The sequence below is a fragment of the Haliotis rubra genome, unplaced genomic scaffold (genome assembly GCF_003918875.1).
Source record: "Haliotis rubra isolate DU_JTF1 unplaced genomic scaffold, ASM391887v1 Scf84, whole genome shotgun sequence".
In the NCBI taxonomy this organism is placed as follows: domain Eukaryota; kingdom Metazoa; phylum Mollusca; class Gastropoda; order Lepetellida; family Haliotidae; genus Haliotis; species Haliotis rubra.
The window spans coordinates 2,105,206-2,130,546 of record NW_025767568.1 but is presented as its reverse complement, the minus strand read 5'-3'; the positions used below and the strand labels follow the sequence as shown (position 1 = coordinate 2,130,546).

General features: G+C 40.3%; 1 protein-coding gene across 3 annotated transcripts in view; it reads right to left on the bottom strand.

Moving 5' to 3' along the window:
• The window catches only part of LOC124262459, a 43,257-nt gene that overhangs the window by 3,408 nt on the left and 14,508 nt on the right, over nucleotides 1–25,341 (bottom strand). For 2 of the 3 annotated variants that reach the window (XM_046696966.1, XM_046696967.1), the window contains exon 3: nucleotides 85–163. In XM_046696966.1, coding sequence (XP_046552922.1) covers nucleotides 85–139 — 55 coding nt within the window. In that variant the 5' untranslated portion in view covers nucleotides 140–163. Of the gene's footprint in view, nucleotides 1–84; nucleotides 164–4,608; nucleotides 4,694–25,341 lie in introns of those variants that run through there. The other variant, XM_046696968.1, reaches the window with a different exon arrangement.

Genomic DNA, 25,341 nt, shown 5'->3' with positions numbered 1-25,341 from the left:
TTTAATAAGGGAGTAAAAATTCAAATACTTGATGTCGCCAAAATTTCAACCAGATCGTGACTAGTGACTTAATGTTCTACGTACCTTGCATCAATATACAACTCAAGGTGAACACCAGCTCTGGGATAGACAGCAACATCCTTCACTCGTCTCCTGGTGGTTTCTGAATGTATTATTATCACTATCAGCAGGGCAAGATTGGGTCGGGTGCATTGACAACAACCAATGTTTAACATTACAGTCATGCACTGTAATGGGTAAAGCGGAACACATACGATGGCTTGTATACAAATTGGCTTCTACGTTTAATTGGGGCTTCTGGCTCTGTGAAGATTTTGAACAGATAATCAATATTTACTTCATTTAGACATGACTAATGATGCGCCGCATTTGGTTGCAAGCTCAGAATAACAGGATCTATGAACACATCTTAATGAAGACGATGTTATTAATACAAATTGTGTAATGCAAGTAGTTTGGTTGTTATTGTTTCCATGAAAATCGAATCAAATCAAAGTGATTTGATTGGCTTGGATCCTTTTAATGGCCAATGTCTTAAAGTGCTGTCATCACCTCGGTTAATATTCTTCAAACAAAACAAAAAAGTATGGGAACACCCTAAAATGTGATACTCATATATAAACTTAAAGGTACATGCAACGTAAAACACAACTTTGCTGATTCTGATACCTTTCGGTATGGACTTACCGAAACAAATCATCAAAAATGCAATTTCAGCTTATAAAGTTGAAAAATAACGCGATAAAAACCGCCCGAAATCGAAGTTCAAAAGATTCACTAATTTCCCCCCAGCGCTTGGGGGAAAAGTGGTTTCAACAGCTGGGCTGCGCTCATAGCACATGCGCAGTGAATAGGTTCACGCAGCTTGGAAGCGGGTTGTCTGGTGAATACTCGGTGAAGGCTTTGGTGTGAGCTATTTTTCTAATGTTTTGTTGATATTTCACAGGCGCGAGCTGTTTATATATTATGACAGTAGATTACCGATTTAACTGTTTGTATAATTTCATTTGTCTATTTCACCACACGTTCTTCTTACCGAGTCACTTCTAACTGTGCAGTTCGATCGCAGACAAAACTCAATGTAACACCTATGTGTCTGCTGCCTGTCATGCTATTGTTGACAGAATTTCTAACCTGTCAGGCTATACACCATAAACAAAACGCATGTCTGTCTGATTATGCAAAATGTTATACACAAAATATGTCTGTTGATTTGTTATACACAAAAAATGAGCATGTTTATACAAAACCCAACATCTCTATATATGCACACACAATGAGCCGAGCACTTTTTTGTTTATGGTGTCGTGCATAGGGTGATCTTTAGGGTTGTTGCTGGTGTACAGATGCGTGTTTTTCTACATGTCCTCGTACACGTCCTCAGTGTGAATTTCCATCAGCAAGGAATCCATGTCCGTGTACAGTACTGTCGCCGTACTGCTTCTTCAGCTCATTGCAGCTGAAATCGTACATCAAGTGTTTGGATAAGTCGAGGATGCCTATCCCCACGTAAATGGGCTGGTTGAATTTGATGTGGCTTTTGTTCATGTGCAGCGCTGCCAAATCGTTGATTAGCTTGCTCCTGTTGAATGCCGGGCTGGCTATAAGTTTCCTGAGTTTTTCTTCCTCACTGGATCTGACTAGCTTCATGTTAACACGTTTTCTCAATTTCTCCATCGTCATCGCACATAGGTTCGTTGCACAAGTGGCAATTCCTAGCCTTCTTAAGAGCAAGCTCATCCTCTGGTGTCATATCCATAGGGACAGAGTCTGACAAAGCTTCCCTGATTTTTCTCTCTTTGTGTTGCAGGGACGTGAGAAATGTTTCGGCCGCATTGGGACCTTGGAAGACCACGGGATCGTTCGTTTTCCCGTCACATCAAACGAACCACATACCCCAACCCACAGGTTTCGTGTTCTTGCGTTTTTTGCGTTTTGTGTGTCGGCCCAAAAAGGCCAGGTATGTCAGCTCGTCTCTCTTTTTCACGATTTCCTTGTTGGTGCTGCAGTCACCCAGGATGAACAGCGTCGATTCTCCTTTCAACTTGTCATGGTTAGCGTGTAACCAGTCCTGCAGACGAATTCCCGGATCGACTCTGTGCACGTCCAGGTTCTTCATCATCCGCGCTCTTTCTGTGTACGTCTTGTTCACCCGTAAAGTGGAGCAGAGAATGATGACATGGTCGAACACGTCACGATAGTAGCCTTCCAGCATGTCCAGCATGAATGCCATCTTGCTGCACCAAATCTGACCATACACAATCACGCAGTGCGGATCACGCGGTAAATCAAAAAAGGACCTGCACGAATCGTCCATTGTCTATATTGAGTTGCTGTCATTGTAGTTGATCGCATGTCCAGCTACAGTGCGTAATGGTTATCCAGGTAAATACAGAACAATACGTAGGATAGACCCAGTTTTTTGATGATGTGGTTGACTTCTGGCATGTGCTGCTGGATGGCTGGTAGTTTGTTTATCTCGTCCCACTGCTGGTGAGCTCGCATGCCCTGAATGAACAGCTGGTTGGGCACGCCCTCGATGGTCACTTCAACTTTTGTGATCTCGGGATTCCAAGTGAATTCGCTGTTTCTTTGAACGGCTCATATTCCTCCATGGGAATGACTAAAAGCCTTTCATTGATCGAGCTTTCACGTTCATTTTGATGTTCCACAACATGTCGTTCTTGTCCTTGACAATCGTCCGGTGCCGCAGCATGTGATCGTACAGAATGGACAGCTTTCCTGAGTACTGCTTGCGAATTCTAGCTGTAGTCGTTGAACATGAGTTTGTATTCCAGCCGGTCACCCAGTGCGGCCTGATAAAATGGCATGTGCCCATGGAGCAGCTCGAACTCGAGCGGAATGCAAAACAAGTTCCCGTACCCCTCAGCGATGGCTTTGTCCCCTGCTACTATCACAATGAGATTTTCTTGTGCATAAACCTTCCCAAACGTAGGTCGTTCGCACGGCAGTTATCCCAACAAAGTCCTTGATACAACGTGCCAACACATTCATTCTCGGTTCTCCACAGGTCCGCGTAACAGTAAATTTATATACAAATTTTACATACAAACACTTATACCTCATCAGCTTAAAGTCTATTCATCATTTATTGACGGATGACCAATTAAATACCCTTTATGAAAGGCATATATACAGGATGGGACTGTACGCGGTTGTGGATGACGTGACAAAAACACTGGGTTTCGTTTGCAACAGTTATGCGACATCATACAACAAGTAGACCCTGAACGCGATACATGGTCGGCATTGCAGAAAAAAATTCTATGGATGGTGTCGACACTGCATTATGGCAGCTGGCATGGGATTAGGCGCGGCAGGTGGCAGGCTGTTATCAACCGTCGTTGTTGCACCCGTGGTGCTAGGCATCGAAATAAAAGCGAGAGTGGCAGGGTTGGTGGGTTTGGCCCTGAAGTACATATCTCGCAGACTGCAGCGTAAAGCGTTGAAAAACGATGACATTAGAATTCTGGCCGAAGCAAAGCTCAACAAAGCTCAACACCGGTCTCACCAATAGCAAAATCTCAGAGAAACAGTTTCGTTTGGTGCTCTCATGGAAAATGATGCTTTCAAACTTTTGTGGAATAGGCCCATATACAGCCTGAGGAGAATTCCAGCAAACAAACCTGATCTTGTGCTTTTTGATAAAGCCTATGAATTTATATATATCATTGAATTTTCGGTCCCTTTTGACACCAATGTGATTGGCAAGATTCAGGAAAAGCATACTAAGTATGTGGACCTCGCCTTTGAAATGTCTCGCTTGCATCCCAAATACACTGTCGTCAGGCTCCCCATTGTTCTCGGTGCCCTTGGTTTGGTACCTCTTGATCTCTTGGCGCAGATCAGGAGAGTGCCCGGGTTCTCCACCGTGAGCACAGCCCTTCTGACACTCTGGGTAATGCAGAAGGCTGCAGTGTTGGGGAGCCTTCATATTATCCGGAAAGTTCTTGGTGGGTTCGACTAGGTAGTGTTTCCTGGGAGAAGTCCCATTCGCTGTCGGCGCTGCGTGTAGAGGGTGCGAGGGCCCTGAGCTGATGATGAGCCTTACCAGCCTGACTGTGCCAGGATCACCCGAACCCTCTCTGCTGCATATTGTCTTTAATCTGTAAAAGATAATAATAATATGATGATGAAAGCAAGGAATTCCACAACTATTTTAAGAGTGCCAAGGTTGTTGGACAAAATCTGACATTTGAGGTTGATTTTGCTGATGGCGATGTACTGCTGTACGCATTCTCATGTTCTCGTGCTTTTGAAAATCGTTACATAGAACTGCATGGGGAATTGGCACAAAAGCACGAGAACGCGACATTTGACAAATCATGCGATCTCACGTTCTCGCGCTTTTGTGTCAGTTACCCATACAGTTCTATGTAACGAGTTTCAAAAACGTTTGATTGCGAAGTTTCACAAATCTCACGATCTCACGTTCTTGCATTCTCATGCGTTTGTGCCAACTGCCCATACAGTTCTAGGTAATGATTTTCAAAAACACGAGAATGGGAGAACGCAAGATTGTGACACTTGACAAATCTTGCGATCTCGCGTTTTTCTGCCAATTACCTATTCAGTCATCTTGAACCGGGATCATGAGTAGCTCAGTCGTCTGAGGCGTCCAAACGGAGTTGCGTCCCTTGAGCGCGCTAGAAACCTATGTTGGTGGGTTTCATCCTATATCGAGCTGACAGGCCGTGATATAACTGAAAGATAAATACTGTTCAACGTCGTGTTAAGCCAAACTCGAAGCAATGCACGTACCCAGGGCTGTGAATGGGGGTTTATTTCCAGTATTAGCATGCCGAGCTTGTGAAGGTAAGGCCGCAATAAATTGATATACATAGTTTGATTAATTTCTTACAACAAATGGGATGCGGGAAGAAAATTTATTTACATTTTATGTTTTTCTAATCGAACTTTTTCAGGCACCTGTGTACAATTTCTGTCAACGGATTCAATTCACATGCACCATGCATGTTCAGTAGGGCTACGTTTGTGCAGGGAGTATTTCATCAAGTAAGGAAAGTAGAAATGTAACAGGGATGAAGTGGTCTCGCAGACGACGACTTCTTTATGTATTTATGTTGCAATTAGTTGTCAGTTCAGCTGCCTCTTGTGTTTGCGTGTTATGTACAGCTCTGTGTCACAGGGCTGGCTTATTTTAAGGGTATTTGTGTTAGTCTATTTTTATGTTGTTGTCTTTGTCATCTTAGTTTCATTAGCTTCTCAGTTAATTGGTCCTATTTCAAATATGCATGCCAACCGCCATCTTACTAACTAATTGTACTACACTTTCATTGCATGAGTACTGGATAGAAGTTATAGCTTGGTCAGAATCAAAGGTTAGTTATCATACACTCTTCAAAAAAAGAAACGCAAAATGAAATTCAAAAATGATACTTACAATTTTGTACACATATGTAAACTCAAACATTTTTTAGGGTAGCACATTGTTTCTGGAATGTTTTAGAAGATCACGCTTGACCAAACGCAAACCAAAAATGATTTTGAACGGTTTTATTAATCAGGATTGTCATGATGTGCGTGGATGTCATGCAGCACGAATATCAGGCACAATGATTGTTTCTCACGTGCAAACCATGAGTACAGCATGTGATTATAAAAGACCCAAATGAATCTCACAATTTCATCCACGATCTTTGCAAGTACTGTACGCGAAAATGGGACGTCTCAACGCTGCCGATCGAAATCAGGCAATTGGTCGATTGCAAGCTGGCGAATCAAAGAGTGAGGTGGCAAGGATCTTCAACGTTCATCCCAGCACAATAACTCGATTGTGGGATCGATTTCGTCAAACAAATTCGACAAATGACCGTCCAAGATCAGGAAGACCTAGAGTCACCACACCTGCCCAAGATCGGTACATCCGGTAACCCATCTACGTGACCGCCATCGTACCGCCCGGGACACAGCACAAGAACAGTTTGGAGCCCGAAGAGTGTCCGATCAGACAATCAGGAACCGTCTCCGAGAAGTAGGAATACGTGCCAAACGTCCAAAAGTTGCCCTCTCCTTGACACGACTACATCGACGTCGACGAGTGAGATGGTATAACACGGTGCTGCCATGGAACCTGGCAAACTGGAGGCGCATATGGTTTAGCGATGAAGCCCGTTATCTCCTTAGGCGACGTGATGATAGAGACCGTGTCTATAGACGACGTCATGAACGTTTTGCTCCTAACTGCATCAGACAGGTGGACAGATTCGGTGGCGAGAGTGTTATGGTGTGGGGAGCGATCTCATACACCCGCAGATCGGAACTTGTGCTTGTCCAAGGCAATCTGACGGCCATCGATACATCGACCGGATTCTCCGTCCGCACGTCCTTCACTTTGTTGACCGTCAATGGCAGCTCTTCCAAAAGGAAAACGCCAGGACCCACACAGCACGTGCCACCGTGGACTACCTGGCCAATAACAACATCAATACCCTCCTCTGGCCCTCCAGATCCCCGGATCTAAACCCAATCGAACACCTTTGGGATCAGATCGATAGACGGGTACGTCGACGTTGTATTCCACCACAGAATCTTCAACAGTTGTTCCACATGCTGCAGGAGGAATGGAGAAGGATTCCACAACAAAACATCCAACGACTGATTCGATCTGTACCCAGGAGGTGTCGGGCAGTGGTAGCAGCTGGAGGTGGTCATACGAGGTACTGACTTCAACACCACCTGGTGGACAGCAGTAATGACTGTGATGACTGTTATTCTCATGAAATATGGGCAAGATAGCAATGCATTGCTCCACAAAATGTCATTCATGTATCTTCTTTTTCCGCTGATCTACACGTCCTGGAATAACACCAAATTTTCATTGGTATTTGGGTTTTGCGTTTCTTTTTTTTTGAAGAGTGTACATTTTGATTGTTACATACATAGTAAATTAAATCATAATATTAATTATTACACAAAATAGGTAAAAATATGCCCATGATAAACAAAATAAAAATCAATACACGGTATACAATTTAATGAAAGTGCTTATGGTTTGTTTTCTATATGTCTAGTCAATATGCTGGCTAGTAGTTCTGGTTTGGTAACTATTTTCTGTATCATTTAAGACTGATATATCTCATCTATCATGTGACCTCCTCCGTGGTGTAGTGGTTAGAACGTCCGCCCGGAGAGCGGAAGGTCGCGGGTTCGATCCCCGACCGCGTAATACCAAAAAAGACGTTAAAATATGGTACTTGTTGGCCCCTGCCTGGCGCTCGGCATTAAATGGTACAACAAGGACTGGTCAGCTCGGAGTCAGTATAATGTGTCTGAGTGGGGTATTCATGCTTCACTGCGGCATGGTATCTCAGTGGGATAGCACTATAAAACCAGCTTAAGTCTGGGCTAGTACAAGCAGCCGCACATACACATACACACGCATGCATATCGTCATATGAGCAAAATACTCTCAAGCACGACGTTAAACCCAAATTTCATCTCACATCATTTATTACGTATAATGTAATGTATTGAATACATTTGATCAGTGTGCTGTACTTATATGGGATTATTGCATGCGTTGACTGTCCGGCTGCAGGATGTGCAGACACACTCTCGTGTCATCCACAGGATAGGTTTCTTTGAACAGTATCTCTTGTCTATTTCATTATTATACCATGTATTATTATAAGTCTTTATGCCAACACTCATTTTGTATATCACTGTACACAATGTCATTTAGAAAGTGATCAAATGTAACATATGTTATATTTGGGATTACACTTAGTAAAGTACAAATTCTAGTACTTTTTGAGTTGAGCCCCATCCGGGATTCGAACTCACACCCTCAGAGTCAGGCACCTAATCGCCAGCACACAAAGTCAGCTGCCCAACCCACTCAGCTACCGCGACTTCCAAAAAAATGGTAGCTGTAAACATGTGATCACGTAAGTTACCTGTGTTATATTGCATCGCGTAATACCTGTACGTGCACTTTTATGCACTATATCTATTATGATGACATGTTCATCAGATGTGATTTTATGTTATGTATATTGTGTATATTATTGTTATTACAGGGTGTCTTCTTACACCACGATATGGAACTAAACAGATGTCTCACTCATAACCCGTAGTCTGTGGTTAATAACACATTGGAACTCCACTATATCATGGCTGCCACAGGAACACAAGTATTATCGATACAAATGTATTTCTATTTCTTGGAACTTGAAGACAAAAGAATAATATAAAGCAGGATGTTTTGTAGTCAGGCGGGAGGGAAAGAAAATATTAGAGGAACACAAATATTATTGGTACAAATGTATTTTTATTTCTTGGTACTTGGACACGAAAGAATCATGTAAGACAGAGTGTTTTGTAGTCAGGCGGGAGCGGAAGAAAATCTTTTAATTAATATTTTATAAACCAGCGAATATGGTGTCGAGTAAAACATCAGAAATGCTCATTTTAGCCGACTGCTACAAATTGGTCTGTTAGAATTTTCTTTGAATGAATATGCTAGCCGTATATGATATCGCATCATGGAGAAACTCACTGGTCGGTGATTATTTCTATAACTGACGGTGTAGCTGCGAATTGATGCGGCTTTAAGCACTATTTTATCACTCACTGACGTTAACATTTTTTCCAGTTTCCGGACACTTTCAAGTTTTCACTTTTATTGGACATTCATATTAACAATATCGTTTGTTGAATAAAATTTAACATGTTGAGTATTTTTAAGTACATATGAAATTGTTACAACGGGAGCGGACTTGTAAACACTACACTACACATCGTGTATGTAAATTACATATCATTTTCAAGCTATGTCATAATTTTGCTAAATGCTACTTGGGAAATGAGAAGCATGAAAGAAGCATGACCACAGCACTACTAAGATGCGTATGCGCCTTGACCTTATGATATTACGCATACGAAACGAAAGCCTCTAAAACGCGATATCGCGAGATCGCGAGAACGTGAGAAAATGAAATGTCGCATTCTCGCGTTCTCACGATTTCGTGTTTTTGTGGTGATACGACGTAAATTGTAATAAAAACGCAAATTGTAATACTTGCAGCAAATTGTAATAAACTTGACGTAAATTGTAGTAAAAACGTAAATTGTAATAAAAATTGACGTAAATTGTAATACGCAAATTGTAATAAAAATTGACGTAAATTGTAATAATTTTCGTTGCGGTAAAATGTAATAAATATTTACGTAAATTGTAATAACAGTTTTAATCACTCGTAAATACGCGGGTGTTTGTTTTTCGTTGCATTTCATACATCAAATAAGCTTGTTAGGGCGATAACTCAAGAAAGAAATGATGGATTTTGTTCAAATTTGGTACCAAGGTATATTGGCGAGATTCACCGATACAAGTGAAATGGAGTGACCTTGAGATGAGTTTCAAGGTTACAGCAAAATTCTAAGGGTTTTACCAATATAAAAATTGTTAGCGCGATAACCCAAGAATGAATTGACAAAATGACGAAAATGATATTCGTCCTGATATATAATCGATATAAACTGTCCTCTGTATCATGTCTTTTCGCAAATATCTTTTGAGGTTTTGATATGTATAAATATAAAGTAGGGTGGGGTGGGGATGGGTTTCTAACGGGTATATCAAATCAAATCAAATCAAATTAGACATTTGTATAGCGCTACATATCCAGAGTCCTGCTCATGTGCGCTTAGTCGAATGTTCGTTTGGATGGTTTTGAGACACGATCGGAAACTGTTGATATTTTCCGATTTTCTGACATTTTCAGGTAATCAATTCCAGAGTACAGCACCCGGTCTGCTAAATGATCTGTCTCCGTATGTTGTGGTTCGGACAAATGGAATAGCCTAGCTGACTAGCAATGAAATGCATCACAAATTAAACTTACAGGAAACAAAATATGCAAGAAACATTTTTGTATGTTTGAGATTGGTAGAGGTCGGCTAGAATCAAACTTAGATATTAAACTGCACAAAAAGGCAATTTGAAACTACAATCGCTTTTTCAAATGACCCCCCTTCGGTTTATTGAAAGAACTCGAGAAAGAAATGATGGATTTTGTTCAAATTTGGTACCAAGGTTTATTGACGAGATTTAACCTTGAGGTCATTTAAAAGGTCACAGCGAAGGTGTAACAGTTTTGCACATGCCAAACTTGGTAGCCGCGAACTCAGGAAATAATTAATAGATTTTGATCCAATTTTATATCAAGGTGTATTGGCGGGAATCCCCCTACACCAATTGAAACAAAATATGCAAAAAACATGTTGTATGTTGGTAAAAGTCAAACTTAGATATTAAACTGCACAAAAAAGCAATTTTAAACTATAATCGCTTGTTCAAGTGACTCCCCCTTCATGTTTACTGAAAGGGCTTGTTTTGGAGACACTACCCACCCCCTTTCAGTTGACGTCATCATAAGGATTTAACTCATCCTAAAGTTTTCACTTATTCATACATGGTGTCAAGGGTTCAAACTAAATACTGAATGGTCACACAAGTGTCAGCTCTCAATATGTTGTATATCTGGACACAATGTTTTTGAAAATTTAAAATGAGGGTGTCCTCAGTCCCCGTCTAAATGTAAATCAAGCAATCCAAATCTTTGAATGTTGATGATGACGGGAAGTCATCCAATATTATGCTGAACATATTTTATATGATACTATCTGAGGGTATACCATTATCCAAGAGATAGCGCAATAGTGCAGTTGTGAGGCGTCTGCCTATCAGGGCCTGTTTCGAGGAGGCACCTAGGTTCGGGTCCCGAGATGGGGCACATTTGCGTAGTATCCTTGGACAAGATACTTAGATCTACACTAACTCAGTTCACCCAGCTGTAAAATGGGTACCCGTGAGTATGTGCTGTCAATGTGAGTGTTTAGTCCATTGCGCCTAACAGGCAGCATGGCTGTACAGTCCCCAGGGAGTTGAAAAAGTATCGGAAACTACGATAGTGTCCTATGATCAGGGATAGTAATGTACGTAGCGCTGTGAGCAGGCAATGTGCCTGGATGTGAGCGCCATATAAGCGGACTATTACTATTACTAGATACCAAATGGGAGATCGTTTTCCATTTTCTGCAAATTTGCAAGAAACATAATACCCCAATGTTGTGATGACTAATATCTCGTTAACCACATTACCCACATGAAATTTTGGATATGACTTTGCTAATGATTCCTTCAAAATAAAATGGAAGCTGTTTTTCAAATATTGGACATCGAGAACATAATTAGTTTGACTACTTTTTCAACGCCCCTCGTAACATACTTAAAAGAAATGAGAACGTCTAAGGAAAAAAACATTTCGATCTCTGAATACTTCTGAGCTATTTAAATACAAAAAGCAAAGGAATAATTAAATAATCTGAAAAGAATAGCCAAGGGAAACTTTTAATCTATTTTTGATAACTATTTATCACTTCAGTCTACTCAATCAGGTTGTTACTACTTCATCGGGACCCATTCCCCTTCTTGTCACTGATGATTCTGGGATACCTTCAGGTTTTACAGATTTGGATAAAGCTCAAACATTAAATGAATATGTTGTATATATAATGTATAACAAATGTCATTGTAACCGAAAAGGAGGTATCTGATTAGACCTTACCAGCAAACAAATCTAGTGGACCTGATGGCATTAACATTAGAGTGTTAAGACGAATTTGTACATCTATAGCTGAACCTCTTTGTTTGTTGTATAATATATCACTGAGTGACTGTATTTTCTACATTGTAAAAAACGGGTAATGTTACTCCTATTTTGAAAGAAGGAAATGCATCCCTCCCAACTAATTACAGACCTATTAGTTTAATATTACCTATCCTTTGGAAAATCCTTGAAAGAATAATGGTAAAGCATGTGCACGACCATTTCCATGATCATAACATTTTAAGTAAATTCAAGTCAGGTTTTACTGCTAGTCATTCTACTACATCTCAACACAGACATTTATCATAATATATGCTCAGTCCTAGATAATCACCACCTTTACTGTATGCTGTTTTGTGATATTTCAAAAGCTTTTTACAGGGCATGGCATAAAGGTTTATTGCACAAATTAGAAAATGATGGTGTTCGTGGAAACGTACTTAGTTGGTTAACTAACTATCTATCTGGTCCCGGTTGTTCAATACTCGGTTATCTTAACCGCCGGTTAACTCCTAACGGCCGGTTAAATCCTTCACCGGCCGTTAGGTAACCGAACGTTAAATATGCGTTGTTCAGAACATGGTTAGTCATGCCGTTAGCTAACGTCGCCGTCAAAGTTTAACAGTGTGGTTAACGTCACTGGTTAGCTTCCATATATCCCATAGTTCCGTGTTCTGTTTACTTCCGTTTTACTAAAAATGGAAACGCATACTGTCGCCTGCACCCCAAGGAAAAAGAGAAGTCGAAATTTCTCTGCTGACGAAAAGAATGTAATCCAGTCAATGGTTGAGGCCAACTCTATAGTTTATCATAGGCATGCGAATGTCGTAGCGTTACGAACGTTTTGTATTGGAACACAAGGTTCCAGCCGTTTGCATAATTTATATTTCAAAGACATATGATCCCAGCTCTGTGTGGGACTTACTTCAATTCCAGCAACAGAAAAGACATTTTAATGAAATACTATTGCACAGTTATAGATAAAATATGATGAATCCATGAAAATAATATTAATATTAGAAGCATGTTGTCAGTGGATAGAAAATGTATAAATATTACACACAGAGTTACGCTTAGATGGCTACAGTCTTAATGAATCTTTGAATTCTCACAAGACCCATCGCTCACTTTTCACTCCTTAAATTGTCATGACTGTATGGCCAAGTCGTGAAGATGCTATCAATATCATTTATTAATTATTTGCCAAGTCTGTCAAAATTGTAATGTATGAACGCACATTGCCAAATCTTGTAACATCAAACAATATACATGTTGTGTAATTAATACCATAGCTTTTATCTGAAATATGCATTCAATACCAATAGAAACTTAATATGTTACTAGCACCACGTGCAATGTATCAAACTGTAACTGTACTATAGGCCCCAGGGCCAACATTGCTGAATAAAATCGATCTATTATCCGATTTTGACAAGAATCTCATGAATAATACTGTGCAATATCATCATTATCTGAACGCCTTCACAGACGCATATTCCGGAAAAATGCCTTGAAAAACGTGAAGCTGCGTCTAATTTATAGATGAACATAATTTCCTCGATACTCATTAATCAGATGAACCTTCATTTAGTTCAATTCACAAGTGACTGCAGAAAATGCATAATTCTTGTTAACGACTTCACGGTCGGAAAACATATATTATATTTCATAAGTGTATTATAGAACGCTGCAACGATTCGGCACAGAAATACTATTGTGCCATAGTATTCCTTCTATGAACCTATCAGTGTATAACATTAGCATTCAGATATTGTTATAAAATAAGTTAAACATTCCAAATATTATCGTGTAATATGACAAGAGATAGTGTTGTGTTCGCTGTGACAAAAAGGTTTCGATATTCAAATATAACATTTAATCAAAGTTACTACGACGTAGGCCTGCATATCACTCACAACAGAAATAGATACATAATAATGTTATGTTTATTTTCCTACACATCAGTTGCGAGAGCAATGTTTATGCTAACTAAGTTTTCATCAATTAATACAGCATTTTTAATAGATGATTTGCTTCAATTAAAACATTCGACGAATGAAAAAGAAATTAGGCCTATTGCTGAAATGATTAGTAAAAATATAATTAAAATCCATCTATGGGAAGGGATGCCAGACGGACATATTAAAACAAAATCGGATAATTACTTGGAGTACAGACTTTCAAAAATAGCATATTAATTAACAATGATATCAGTTTTTAATAAAATCACTTATAATTCTGAAACGTTGCCGATAAGCCTGGAATCGTGTTCAGATGTTTTCATAAATACACTCACACGAACGCCCAAGTGCACTTTGCGCCCTATTGGATAGTGTTTACAAAATCACGTTTCGCGAAGGCCGGTATTGAAACGCCAGTTACATAACTTGTATTTCATACTCACGAATCACTGCATTCTAAGGCTGGGACGGATACTCGGGTACTCGAATCCGGGTCGGGTACAGCTGGAATCGAGTCCTATTTCTAGGAATCGAGTATCTGGAAAGGGAGAGAGCTCTGTAATGACAAGGGCAGACAATAGCTTTTCTTTTTCATTTTTGACGTAAGACACATTTACATCAAAGAGTGAGTGAGTGAGTGAGTTTGGTTTTACGCCACACTCAGTAATATTCCAGCTATATGGCGGCGGTCTGTAAATAATCGAGTCTGAACCAGACAATCAAGTGATCAACAACATGAGCATCGATGTGCGCAATTGGGAACCGATGACATATGTCAACCAAGTCAGCGAGCCTGACCACCCGATCCCTTTAGTCGCCTCATACGCTAAGCATGGGTTACTGACGATCCATATTCTAAACCGGAAATTCACGGGTTTGTACATCATTGGTATTGTCCAATTAATGGAGCATAGTTTTAATGACTGTAATTTATCGGTGCATGAGCAGTGAGTAGTTAAGTTACAGTAGCAGCAGGAACAAAACGTTCGTTGTTATAACGAGGCGTGTAAGTAATGGTGTTACTCTCTATATTGGTTAAACAGACGTAAATTAAATAGCTTGGGGTCAGTTTTAATGTCTTATTACCAACTGTTCAAGTTTTCTACAATAATCTCTGTCAAATCGTGATTGAATATTCAGAAAGTTGACCCGAATGTATTTCTTACATTTCCGGGTACTCGATTCCGATTCGGGTACGTACATGCGGGTACTCGATTCCATGGTTTCCTACTCGTCCCAGCCCTACTGAATTCCTCATACATTTTAGAATCTAATTACAACTGGTCTTTTTCGCACCAATACCAAGTGTCTAGATAAAGAGAAACGAAAGATATTGGGGGTGGAAACAACTGCTGTGCTCGAAAGACAACACCTGTTTGAAATGTAAACAAAGAAAATTTCAGACTTTACACTGTGTAGCATTTTCTCAAATTTTCAGACACCCATTTGCATGGAAAGAGCATAGTAGCAAGAAATAGGAAATTAAAAATAGATACAATACAGGAATGTGATGTGTTTACACGAAACTGTCAAGTTTCTGTGCTGCGTGACGCCATGACTGACGCAAAATCACGCAGAACGACAACGGTAATAATCGGCATTTCTGGCTTCTTTTCTATCTTAAAATGGGAGTGTATTTGGCAATTTCTCTGAGGTGAAGGTCGGTAGAATAAGAGTATACACAATCACCATATCAGTATCATAATGTAATCGTTCGGATATTTTTTCATGAAACTAATTTAGTTATCTACATGTAGCCTTATTCAATATCATATCATACGTGGGTATAGGGTGTACGTGTTATATTCTTTGAAAGTGTTTGTTTGAATAATATTTACAGAAGAAATTCAGACATTTAGTGTAGTAAAGCATATATAAACCTTTCCAAAAGTGTTAAAAGATTAAACGTAGGCATCATGTACTTGTACAACATGTATTTTAGTTCCTATGATGTGCATAGATACAGTTTCGAATGTAACTCTTCGTCAGAATAATTTCCAATATCGAAGTCCAGTCCACGATACACCCTATCCTTTCTTTGCTGAACTGGCATCATGAAAGCAGTATTAGCCATGAACGCCATTTTGCGAGTTAACCACACTGTTAAAAAGTAAGCGGCGGTTCTTAGGTGTGTTAACTTAACGTCACGTTAATAGCCTGTTAAAAGTTAACAGAGTTTTGAACAACAAGATAACCCTCTGTTATTAGGTAACAGTCGGTTAAATGTACTTAACGGCTGGTTAAAAGATAACCGAGTTTTGAACAACCGGGCCCTGATAGACGACAGTGTGTTGCTGTTAATGGAACATTATGAAAAACTAAATGTTACTGCAGGGGTTCCTCAAGGATCTGACCTTGGTTAATTTGTGTTCCTTGTATATATCAATGATTTACCTGGAAATTTACAAAATATCACAATAATGTTGGCCGATGACACATCAATCGGTGTTGCGGGAAAATATGTAAAATCCATAGAAGCAACTCTAAACTATGATTTAACCCAATTGAATAAATGGGCAGAAAAGTGGTGTGGTGTGTTCTAACGGTATATCTAGCATACTTTAAGACATAGAAGGGGTGGTGGTGGTTCTAACGGTTATATCTCAAATACATGTAGAGGCGGGAGGCCTAATGGGTATGAACAACAATAAAAACTTTCATGCATTTATGACCCACATTTTGGAACCTTTTATCAGCCTCTAAAGGGAGCTGGCAATAGATTTTAATGAGCTTCGTCCTTCAACCCTGGAAACCTTTTAATATGGTTGATTAATCCTTTGTCATTTATCAAAAAAAGTAGTGAGGTTGTGCTCTATTGTTATAGATTTCTAAAATATATGGACACTATTGGGACGTTGGTAACTGTCATCAGACATTATTTGACGACATTTCTCATGGTTTGAATATAGCCGACTTTATAGAAGATAAATATTAGTTTACAACACAAATGCCTAAATCTTGGTATTTTCGAAATCAGAGAAGGGATATGCCGATATTTAGCTCGTTAACCTAGCATATTATTGTCACGAATATAATTTTCTATTTATTCACGAAGTCTTTAATTGCGGAAATTATGCGATAATCTACTTTCCAACAAAGGCAGGCTCCCCGTCATCGTTGTATTTAGAAGGCGGCTTCTTAGAAGCAACGTGACGTCATAATATTGTTCATGATGTCATGTCACCATGACAAAGTGATATTTTACCCGGTGCATATCGCGTGAAAACATATTATCCCCGATCAATTTGCCCTCGTATGTTATAAGCATTGTTATTATCATTCTTTGAGGTTAATGCCACCCGTTGAATTCTTTGTTGTATTTGAGCGGTGAAAATAAATAAATGATTTCTTTGGTCTACCCATAACAATTAAGGTGTCAACTTCCACTGTATACCTTACAGAAAGAAGTTTTGACTTTACTTTGATAACGAGCCCATCTGATCGATTCCTTGAAGCAAATGATGCAATTCAATATCATTTCTACATTTTATTTTAAATGCATCAATCAAATACAACAAATGAGGAGACAGATTGACTGTTATGTGGCAAGGAATAACCAGGCGCCAGCGATTTATGATATCCTAAGCAAATGTAACTTAAAATTCCCTTTCATAAAAATACAATAATATGTAGTAATATGATGAAGAAAATAATACGAAGCAGGTTAAACTATGACAACGCAATATATGAATGTATGATCGAAACATAAATCATAATAAATCACATATGATTAAAACATTAAATTAACTTCAAATATGTCATTGCGTCAACATTGAAAATAATTCGAAAATGAAGAAAAAGAAACGTACATTTCAAAGCGTAAACAAATAATATCCTGTTATTTTGGGATATGTTATGAAGAACTTCAAAATGTAATAGAAATAAAATTAAATTATTAAAAGCTATTGCTCGTAAAATATGTCCTTGCGTCAACATCGAAAATAACTCCATAATGAAAAACAATTAACTTTAATTTTCGAAACATACACAAATAATCTCTGGCTTTTTTAAGACGTGTCACGAATAATTTCACAGCTGGTAGAATTAACATGAAATTATAGAAACCATATCCTGACAAAAATTTGAAAATTAGTAATGACAAAGCGTTTGTCACAAACATATAGCTATTACCCCCGCCACATGTCGATATCTGAATGTAGCAATTATCCTCTGTCTGACCCTGAAAATTATGTAAACGTTACCGAAACTGTCATCTGATGCCTTGATACAAAATGCGAACAAATTCCATCCATTATGTTAGGAGATATCCAAGAATACTCGCTGTGACCTTGAAAATAATCCGTAGGTCACTGAATTCGACTGGCGTTAGACGATACACCCAACGCATCTTGGTACTACCTTTAAGCAAAACATATTAGTTCTGTCTTGTATTTTCGCACTAAAAAGTGCAAAACACTTTTCACTGTGAACTTAAAATGAGCACAAGTTTCCCAATCAATTGGTGTTGGGGGAATCCCGCCAATACACCTTGATATAAAATTGGATCAAAATATGTTAATACATTCCTGAGTTCGCAGCTACCACGCTTGGCATGTGCAAAACAGTTACACCTTCGCTGTGACCTTTAAAATGACCTCAAGGTCACAAAATTCATGTGGTGTCGGTAAATCTCCAATCTCCAGTCAATAAACCTTGGTACCAAATTTGAACAAAATCCATCATTTCTTTCTCGAGTTCTTTCAGTAAACAGAATGGGGAGTCATTTGAACAAGCGATTGTAGTTTCAAATTGCTTTTTTGTGCAGTTTTATATCTAAGTTTGATTCTAGCCGACTTCTACCAATCTCAAACATAGCATATTTTGTTTCCTGAAGTTTGTGATGCATTTGATCGCAGATTTTACGTTTTTGGGGAGTACCAAGCCAAGATACAAAGTCTCACAAAATGGGATCGTGAGGCTGCAACATAGCAAAACCAATTTGCTTGAGGCTGACAGATAATATGTAGAAAAATAAAACATAAAAACAACTGCATTTGTATCATATGCTAGGTGAGGCTGACTACTATTTGAACGCCCCTCGTAGTTATACCCGTTAGAACACCCACCCACCTCTCCGACTCTACATGCATGCAAGTGTGTTAGATATACCCGTTAGAAACCCACCCCCACTTTATATGTATACATATCAAAACCTCAAAAGATATTTGCGAAAAGACATGATACAGGGGACAGTCTATATCGATTATATATCAGGACTCACTAGGAATTGTCCCAAGTCAGGATGTGCCTGGATGCTTGCCTTTGATTGTAGGGTTTTGGAAACAATATGACCCACTTCATTTATCTAGAACCTTTCTGTAAGTCATACAAGTTGTCATACTGGTTCCAGTCATGGAGGTCCCAGCTGCTTCATGGGGTCGTGTTTTGGTTCGTTGTGCTGCATTGTCTTGAAACGCCCAGGTCTGCTGTAACAAGGTGTTATACTGCTTCTCTCTGTCCCTAAAGGGAACACTTTCTTCTCGGATTATGGCATCTATATCCTAAAGTGTGTGGAGCCGTTTCTGTTCCAACAGGTTGGACTTGAGCAAATGCCATTTGACCCACCCATTCACCATTTTTAGTGCATGCTTCATGGTTGTGGGGATAAAACGAATCAAATGATGCTCCCTCTATTTATGATCTTTCACCCAACAGGCCAGACATCAAAGCATCCACCACAGAGGCCAGGGTAGGCAATCCACTTTCTCAGTTCAGACGGGCCTGTTTCAGAATAGCCTGGATTTGCTGATCAACTGCACAGCAGAGAGCGTCTTTGTGAAATACTGAGACCTGGTGGTGTTGTTGCCGCGGCTGCTACAGTGGAACTTACAAGGAAGTTGCTGGATGTCTCTAGTTAAGGTAATGTCGAGGGAGGGACTTTTTCTTCTTCTTTACATGGCTTCTCAAAACCATATATCTCAGGGCTGCAACAGTTGCTAAGATTTAGGTGAGTCTTTTCAGCCTCGGTGTTGACTTGCGCCTAGTGCTTCCTTTCTCTGACGTGGTGGTTCACAATAAGGGGGTTGTTGCTGCTGCAGTTAGGACTGTCAGTTCAGCAAACTGCGCGTCAAAACACCAGCCAAAGTACCACGCCGCTGTCTTGCATCAGGTAACGCAGGTGGGTAATAGCAATATTGGTCCTTCACCAGTCAGGACTGCTTAGTCGTCAAAGTGACTCACTCTTCTGGCCGATTACTAGCGACAATGACAAACCATTGCACCAACTGATTGCGTCTTCAGAGAGCCACCCTCTCAGCCGTGGGAAGTGTGTTTTGCTTGGGCTTTGCCGGATGTAATGATGCAGTTGGTAGCGTTGGTACAATCTTTGCATGGTATATTGATGCTGTTTGGTTGAATCATGACCCAGTGAGGCCAGGACTGTTTTTTTTCGAATGGGTATAAACATACGTGAGGCAGAGAGTCAATATTTCCGTCGGCGTCCCATGACAGCTCAGAGTCAACTGAACCCTTGGGTGGAGAGTAGTCGGTATCTATCAGCTATTACTTGGGAGTGTAAATAGGGTTGCAAAAAAGATGGGTATGTTAACGATGCTCTTTGGACGTGGTAGGTTTCAAGTCCCAAAATAATAAGGCAGGGTAGCATTCTCATAGCTTCCCGAATGGAGGCTGTCTGTCGTGGAAACACGTGACCAAGACTAAAAATGTGATCAATTTGAGCCCATGCAATAAGCATTTAAACTAATGGTTCGATGATGAGGTGCAGAGGCAAAGGATTTTGCGTGAAATATAACTGAAACTATTTTTTTTAAAAATCAATGTACTTCAGTCTCTTCCTGTTTTCCAATGATCAACCAATGTGACACAAACAAACCATCAGCCACACCACCTCCATCAACAGGTAACTGACGTCACTTCCGGTTAACGTTTCGGACACCAAATTCCTGTAAGGCTCTGATCATGATTCTGGATGGAAGTTTCAAGAATCATCAAGCCATCTAACATCCAGGTCATGCGGTTCTGAAATCCTTAAGGCTGAGGCCAGTGCCATAAAGAATGCAGTATTCCAAGCAAGATGAGATAGAACCACAGACAAATCCCAGTTCATATTTTTTTGTTATTCAAAAGAACGTAGCATGATGGCAAGAAATGGATCCGGCCCAAGTGTAAATCGCTTACACTCATAGGTATCATAATAGACCCATTGGCAGGCCGTCTTAGGGTGATGGTATGTCTATCAGAAAAGAGATCAATAGAGATCTGGGAACCTTGACGTGTTGGCCATCCTGGTGCCAACAGAAACATTGTCATGTGATGGTTCCTGATCTTAGCTAGGACTTGTGAGATGAGTAGGAGGAAGGGCAGAGGCAACCTTTCCTTCTCAAGATGACATCCACTGCATAGGCATGAAGGTCTAGGACTAGACTGATATAAGTCGGCAAATGATTGTTGAGTGATGTCACGATCAGAACTGTGTGAGGTTGTTCCCATTCGACTGCTGCCTGCGTGAAAACATCCGGAGGAAGCGTCAACTTGTTGTTGATGTTCCCTGGGATGTGTCCTCGTAAAGTTGTAAGGTCCATAAGTGTGTTCTTCTAAGTCTGTCGACATAGACAATTATCATGCTGTTGTCCGTGGCAACTGGAAGTGTGGAGTTCCCAGCCCTTGTCTTCTTATCTTCTAGTTGAGGTCCCCATCCTGTGAGAGAAGCATCTGTGAAGAATTGACGATCTGGTGACCACATCCTGATCGGGGTTGCATGTATGACATTGTCGGGGTCCTCCACCAACTGGGTTCCTAGATCACTAGATCCGTAGAGTCTAGATGTTTCCCTCAATTTTGAATAATCAAGTTCTGAAATAATCCGATACGTAGATGGCGTCTTAATGGTTGATCCTGCATATATGTGAGTACTCCCAATAACAATATACATTACCTTAGAGTGTGTTGAGATTTCAGGAACTGTGATATCATAGTTCTGACATCCTGACAGTGTTCAGGATATAAACGATAACTTAAGAGCATTGATGTACCCTTATGTACTTACGTTCCAATTTTTCTGGGTGAACTAGGAACCCCAAATTCCCAAAGAAGTTAGATGGAGTGAGTGGTGTAAAGAATCGTCTATGTTGGCAAGTGGAGAAAGGAAATCGACGATATATCCGTGAATAATCACGTGTTGTAGATGAAGGTATGCCAGACCAAGAGTGCTTATAATTGAGCTACTGATATTGAAATTGCTGTCTCCCCTTCAAGCATAGATATTAGTTCGTGAAGATATGCTTGGGACATCATAGAGTACGCTATGGAAATCAGAGACTCCATCCGGAACGTGTGTGGTCATCTCGGGTATTCCCAGATAAGGATCTTCAGATCGATGATCATTCTGTTTAACAGCTAGTGTGTCAGTGTCATCGCTGCTGAAACTAGGGATCCCGAAGCTGCCTCCTCTTCCATCTTACAGGGTAGCATCTTTCTGACGTGAGAAATATGTCAGTAATTAAGGCCTTGAAGGTTGTTGATTCAACGGACGGACTCGTCGAACTCTCTAATTGTTTTCCCCTTGATCAGTGCTCCAGAGGGCACATCCCTTGAAATCTCTGTCCAGTGAGGGAGATTTCAATGGTAAATTCCTCCTTGATTCAAGTCCATGAAGAGCTTAGAGCTTAATGCCATTGCAATATCTCCTGCAAATTCCTCGTGATCGGACATTTGAGGAAAAAGAACTTCCTTGGTTGCAACTTTATCGGGGAAGTTGTACATGGATAAGTTGAGTTCAGATGGTTCAAGTGGTAGGCCAAATGACGCCAGCTACAGCTCCTCTCACGTATTAGGATCAGTAATGTCTGAAGACACGGTGACGTTATCTAACAGGCTACGCTCCAAACTATGTGTGCTTCCCGTGCTGGCAGCTGCTCTGTGGTGAGAACAATCTCTATCGTCCAAGCTGATGGTACAGTCTGTGCGGCGTGTGCGGCTGGTAGAAACCAGTTGCTGTGTATCTGTACTGGTTGAATTCCTTCTATCTAAAAGGACCGAGTGGTCCGTGCGGTCTACGTGACTGCTGCGTTCCATGCAGTCCATGGTAATATTTCTAAGATGAACGAGTAGATGTGATGAATTGCTCTACACCTCGGTGCGTGTATCATCTGCTATCCTTATAGCTGGTGTGGTGAATTCCACAATGGGGACTTGGATAATTCAGGTTGGAAGGGAAGAAATCGTGAGCCATGACTTGTGCTGATGATGGTTCATCAAGGTTGATAGCTGTCAATGGAGTGAGTGAGTTTAGTTTTACGCCGCACTCAGCAATGTTCCAGCTATATGGCGGCAGTCTGTAAAACATCGAGCCGGGACCAGACAATCCAGTGATCAACAGCATGAGCATCGATCTCCGTAATTGGGAACATTTGACAAATCTCACGATCTCGCGTTCTCGAGCTTTTGTGCCAATTACCCATACATTTCTATGTAACGATTTTCAAAAACATGAGAATGCGAGAATGCGACTTTGCGAAACTTTACAAACATCGCGATCTCGCGTTCTCATGATTTTGTGCCAATTACCCATACAGTTCTATGTAACGATTTCAAAAACACGAGAACGTGAGAACGCGAGATTGCGACACTTGACAAATCTTGTGATCTCGCAATCTCGCGATCTCGCATTTTTCTGCCAATTACCTATACAGTCATCTTGAACCGGGATCACGGGTAGCTTAGTCGTCTGAGGCGTTGCAATGGAGTTGCGTCCTTTGAGCGTGCTAGAAACCTATGTTGGTGGGTTTCATTCTATATCGAGCTTACAAGCCATGATATAACTGAAAGATAAATACTGTTCAAAGTCGTGTTAAGCCAAACTCACTCACTTATTCAGAGCAATGCACGTACCACGGGCTGTGAATGGGGGTTTATTTCCAGTTTTAGCATGCCGAGCTTGTGAAGGTGATTTAAATTGATATACAGCGTTTGATTAATTTCTTGCAAAAAATTGGAGGTGGGAAGAATATTAATTTTCATTTTATGTTTTTCTAATCGAACTTTTTAAGGCACCTGTGTACAATTACTGTCAAAGGATTCGATTCACATGCATCATGTATATTCAGTAGGGCTACGTTTGTGGAGTATTTCATCAAGTCAGGAAAGTAGGAATGTAACAGGGATGAATTAAGTGGTTGTATATTGTGTACGTAAATGAATAACTAATCATCATTATCTAATATCAGGATATAGTGGTCTCGCAGACGACGACTTCTTTATGTATTTAAGTTGCAATTATTTGTCAGTTCAGCTGCCTCTTGTGTTTGTGTTTTATGTACAGTTCTGTGTCACAGGGCTTGCTTAATTTTGAAGGGTATTTGTATTAGTCTATTTTTATGTTGTTGTTTTTGTCATCTTAGTTTCATTAGCTTCTTAGTTAATTGGTCTTATTTCAAATATGCATGCTATCCGCCATATTACTATCGAATTGTACTACACTTCCATTGCATGAGTACTGGATAGAAGTTATAGCTTGGTCAGAATCAAAGGTTAGTTATTATACATTTTGATTGTTACATACATAGTAAATTAAATCCTACTATAAATCGTTACACAAAATAGGTAAAAATATGCCCATGATAAACAAAACATAAATCAATACACGGCATACAATTTAATGAAAGTGCTTATGGTTTGCTTTCTATATGTCTAGTCAATTTACTGGCTAGTAGTTCTTGTTTGGTAACTATTTTCTGTATCATGTAAGAATGATATATCTCATCTATCATGTGACCGCCTCCGTGGTGTAGTGGTTAGAATGTCCGCCCGGAGAGCGGAAGGCCGAGTGTTCAATCCCCGACCGCGTAATACCAAAAAGACGTTAAAATATGGTACTTGTTGGACCCTGCCTGGCGCTGGGCATTAATGGGTAAACAAGGACTGGTCGGCTCGAAGTCAGTATAATGTGTCTGAGTGGGGTATTCATGCTTCACTGCTGCATGGTATCTCAGTGGGCTAGCACTATAAAACCAGCTTAAGTCTGGGCTAGTCCAAGCAGCTGCACATACACGATCTCGCATTCTCGCACTTTTAGCATTTTTAGCTTGTTTCCAAAGGTCGAGATCGCGAGAATGTCCCTTACAGTATTTCATACCTGATAGTGTTGTAGCTGCGACTGCTACAATGGAACTTACAAGGAAGTTGTTGGTTGTCTCTATTTAATATTTAAGGTAATGTCGATGGACAGAGGTTTTCTTCTTCTTTACATGACTGGACTGCACCTGTTGTTGAGATTTGGGTGGGTGTTTTCAGCTTGGATGTTACCCGTGAAGATCCGGGGTAGAATAGGTCGTCAGCAACCCATGCTTGCCACAACGGGATCAGGTGGTCAGGCTCGCTGACTTTGTTGACACATGTCATCGGTTCCCAATTGCGCAGATCAATGCTCATGCTGTTGATCACAGGATTGTCTGGTCCAGAATCGATTATTTACAGACCTCCGCCACATAGCTGGAATATTGCTGAGTGCGGCGTAAAAGTAAACTGACTCACTCACCCAGCTTGGATGTTGATTTGTGGTGTTGACTTGCGCCATGTGCTTCCTTTCTGTGGCGTGGTGGGTGACAATGAAGGGGATGCTGCTGCAGTTAGGACTGTCAGTTTAAAACTGCGAGACAAAACACCAGTCAATGTACCATCCCCACTATATTGCATCAGGTAACACAGACGTTCATCTACTGGCAGGCGGGTATTACCAATCTTGG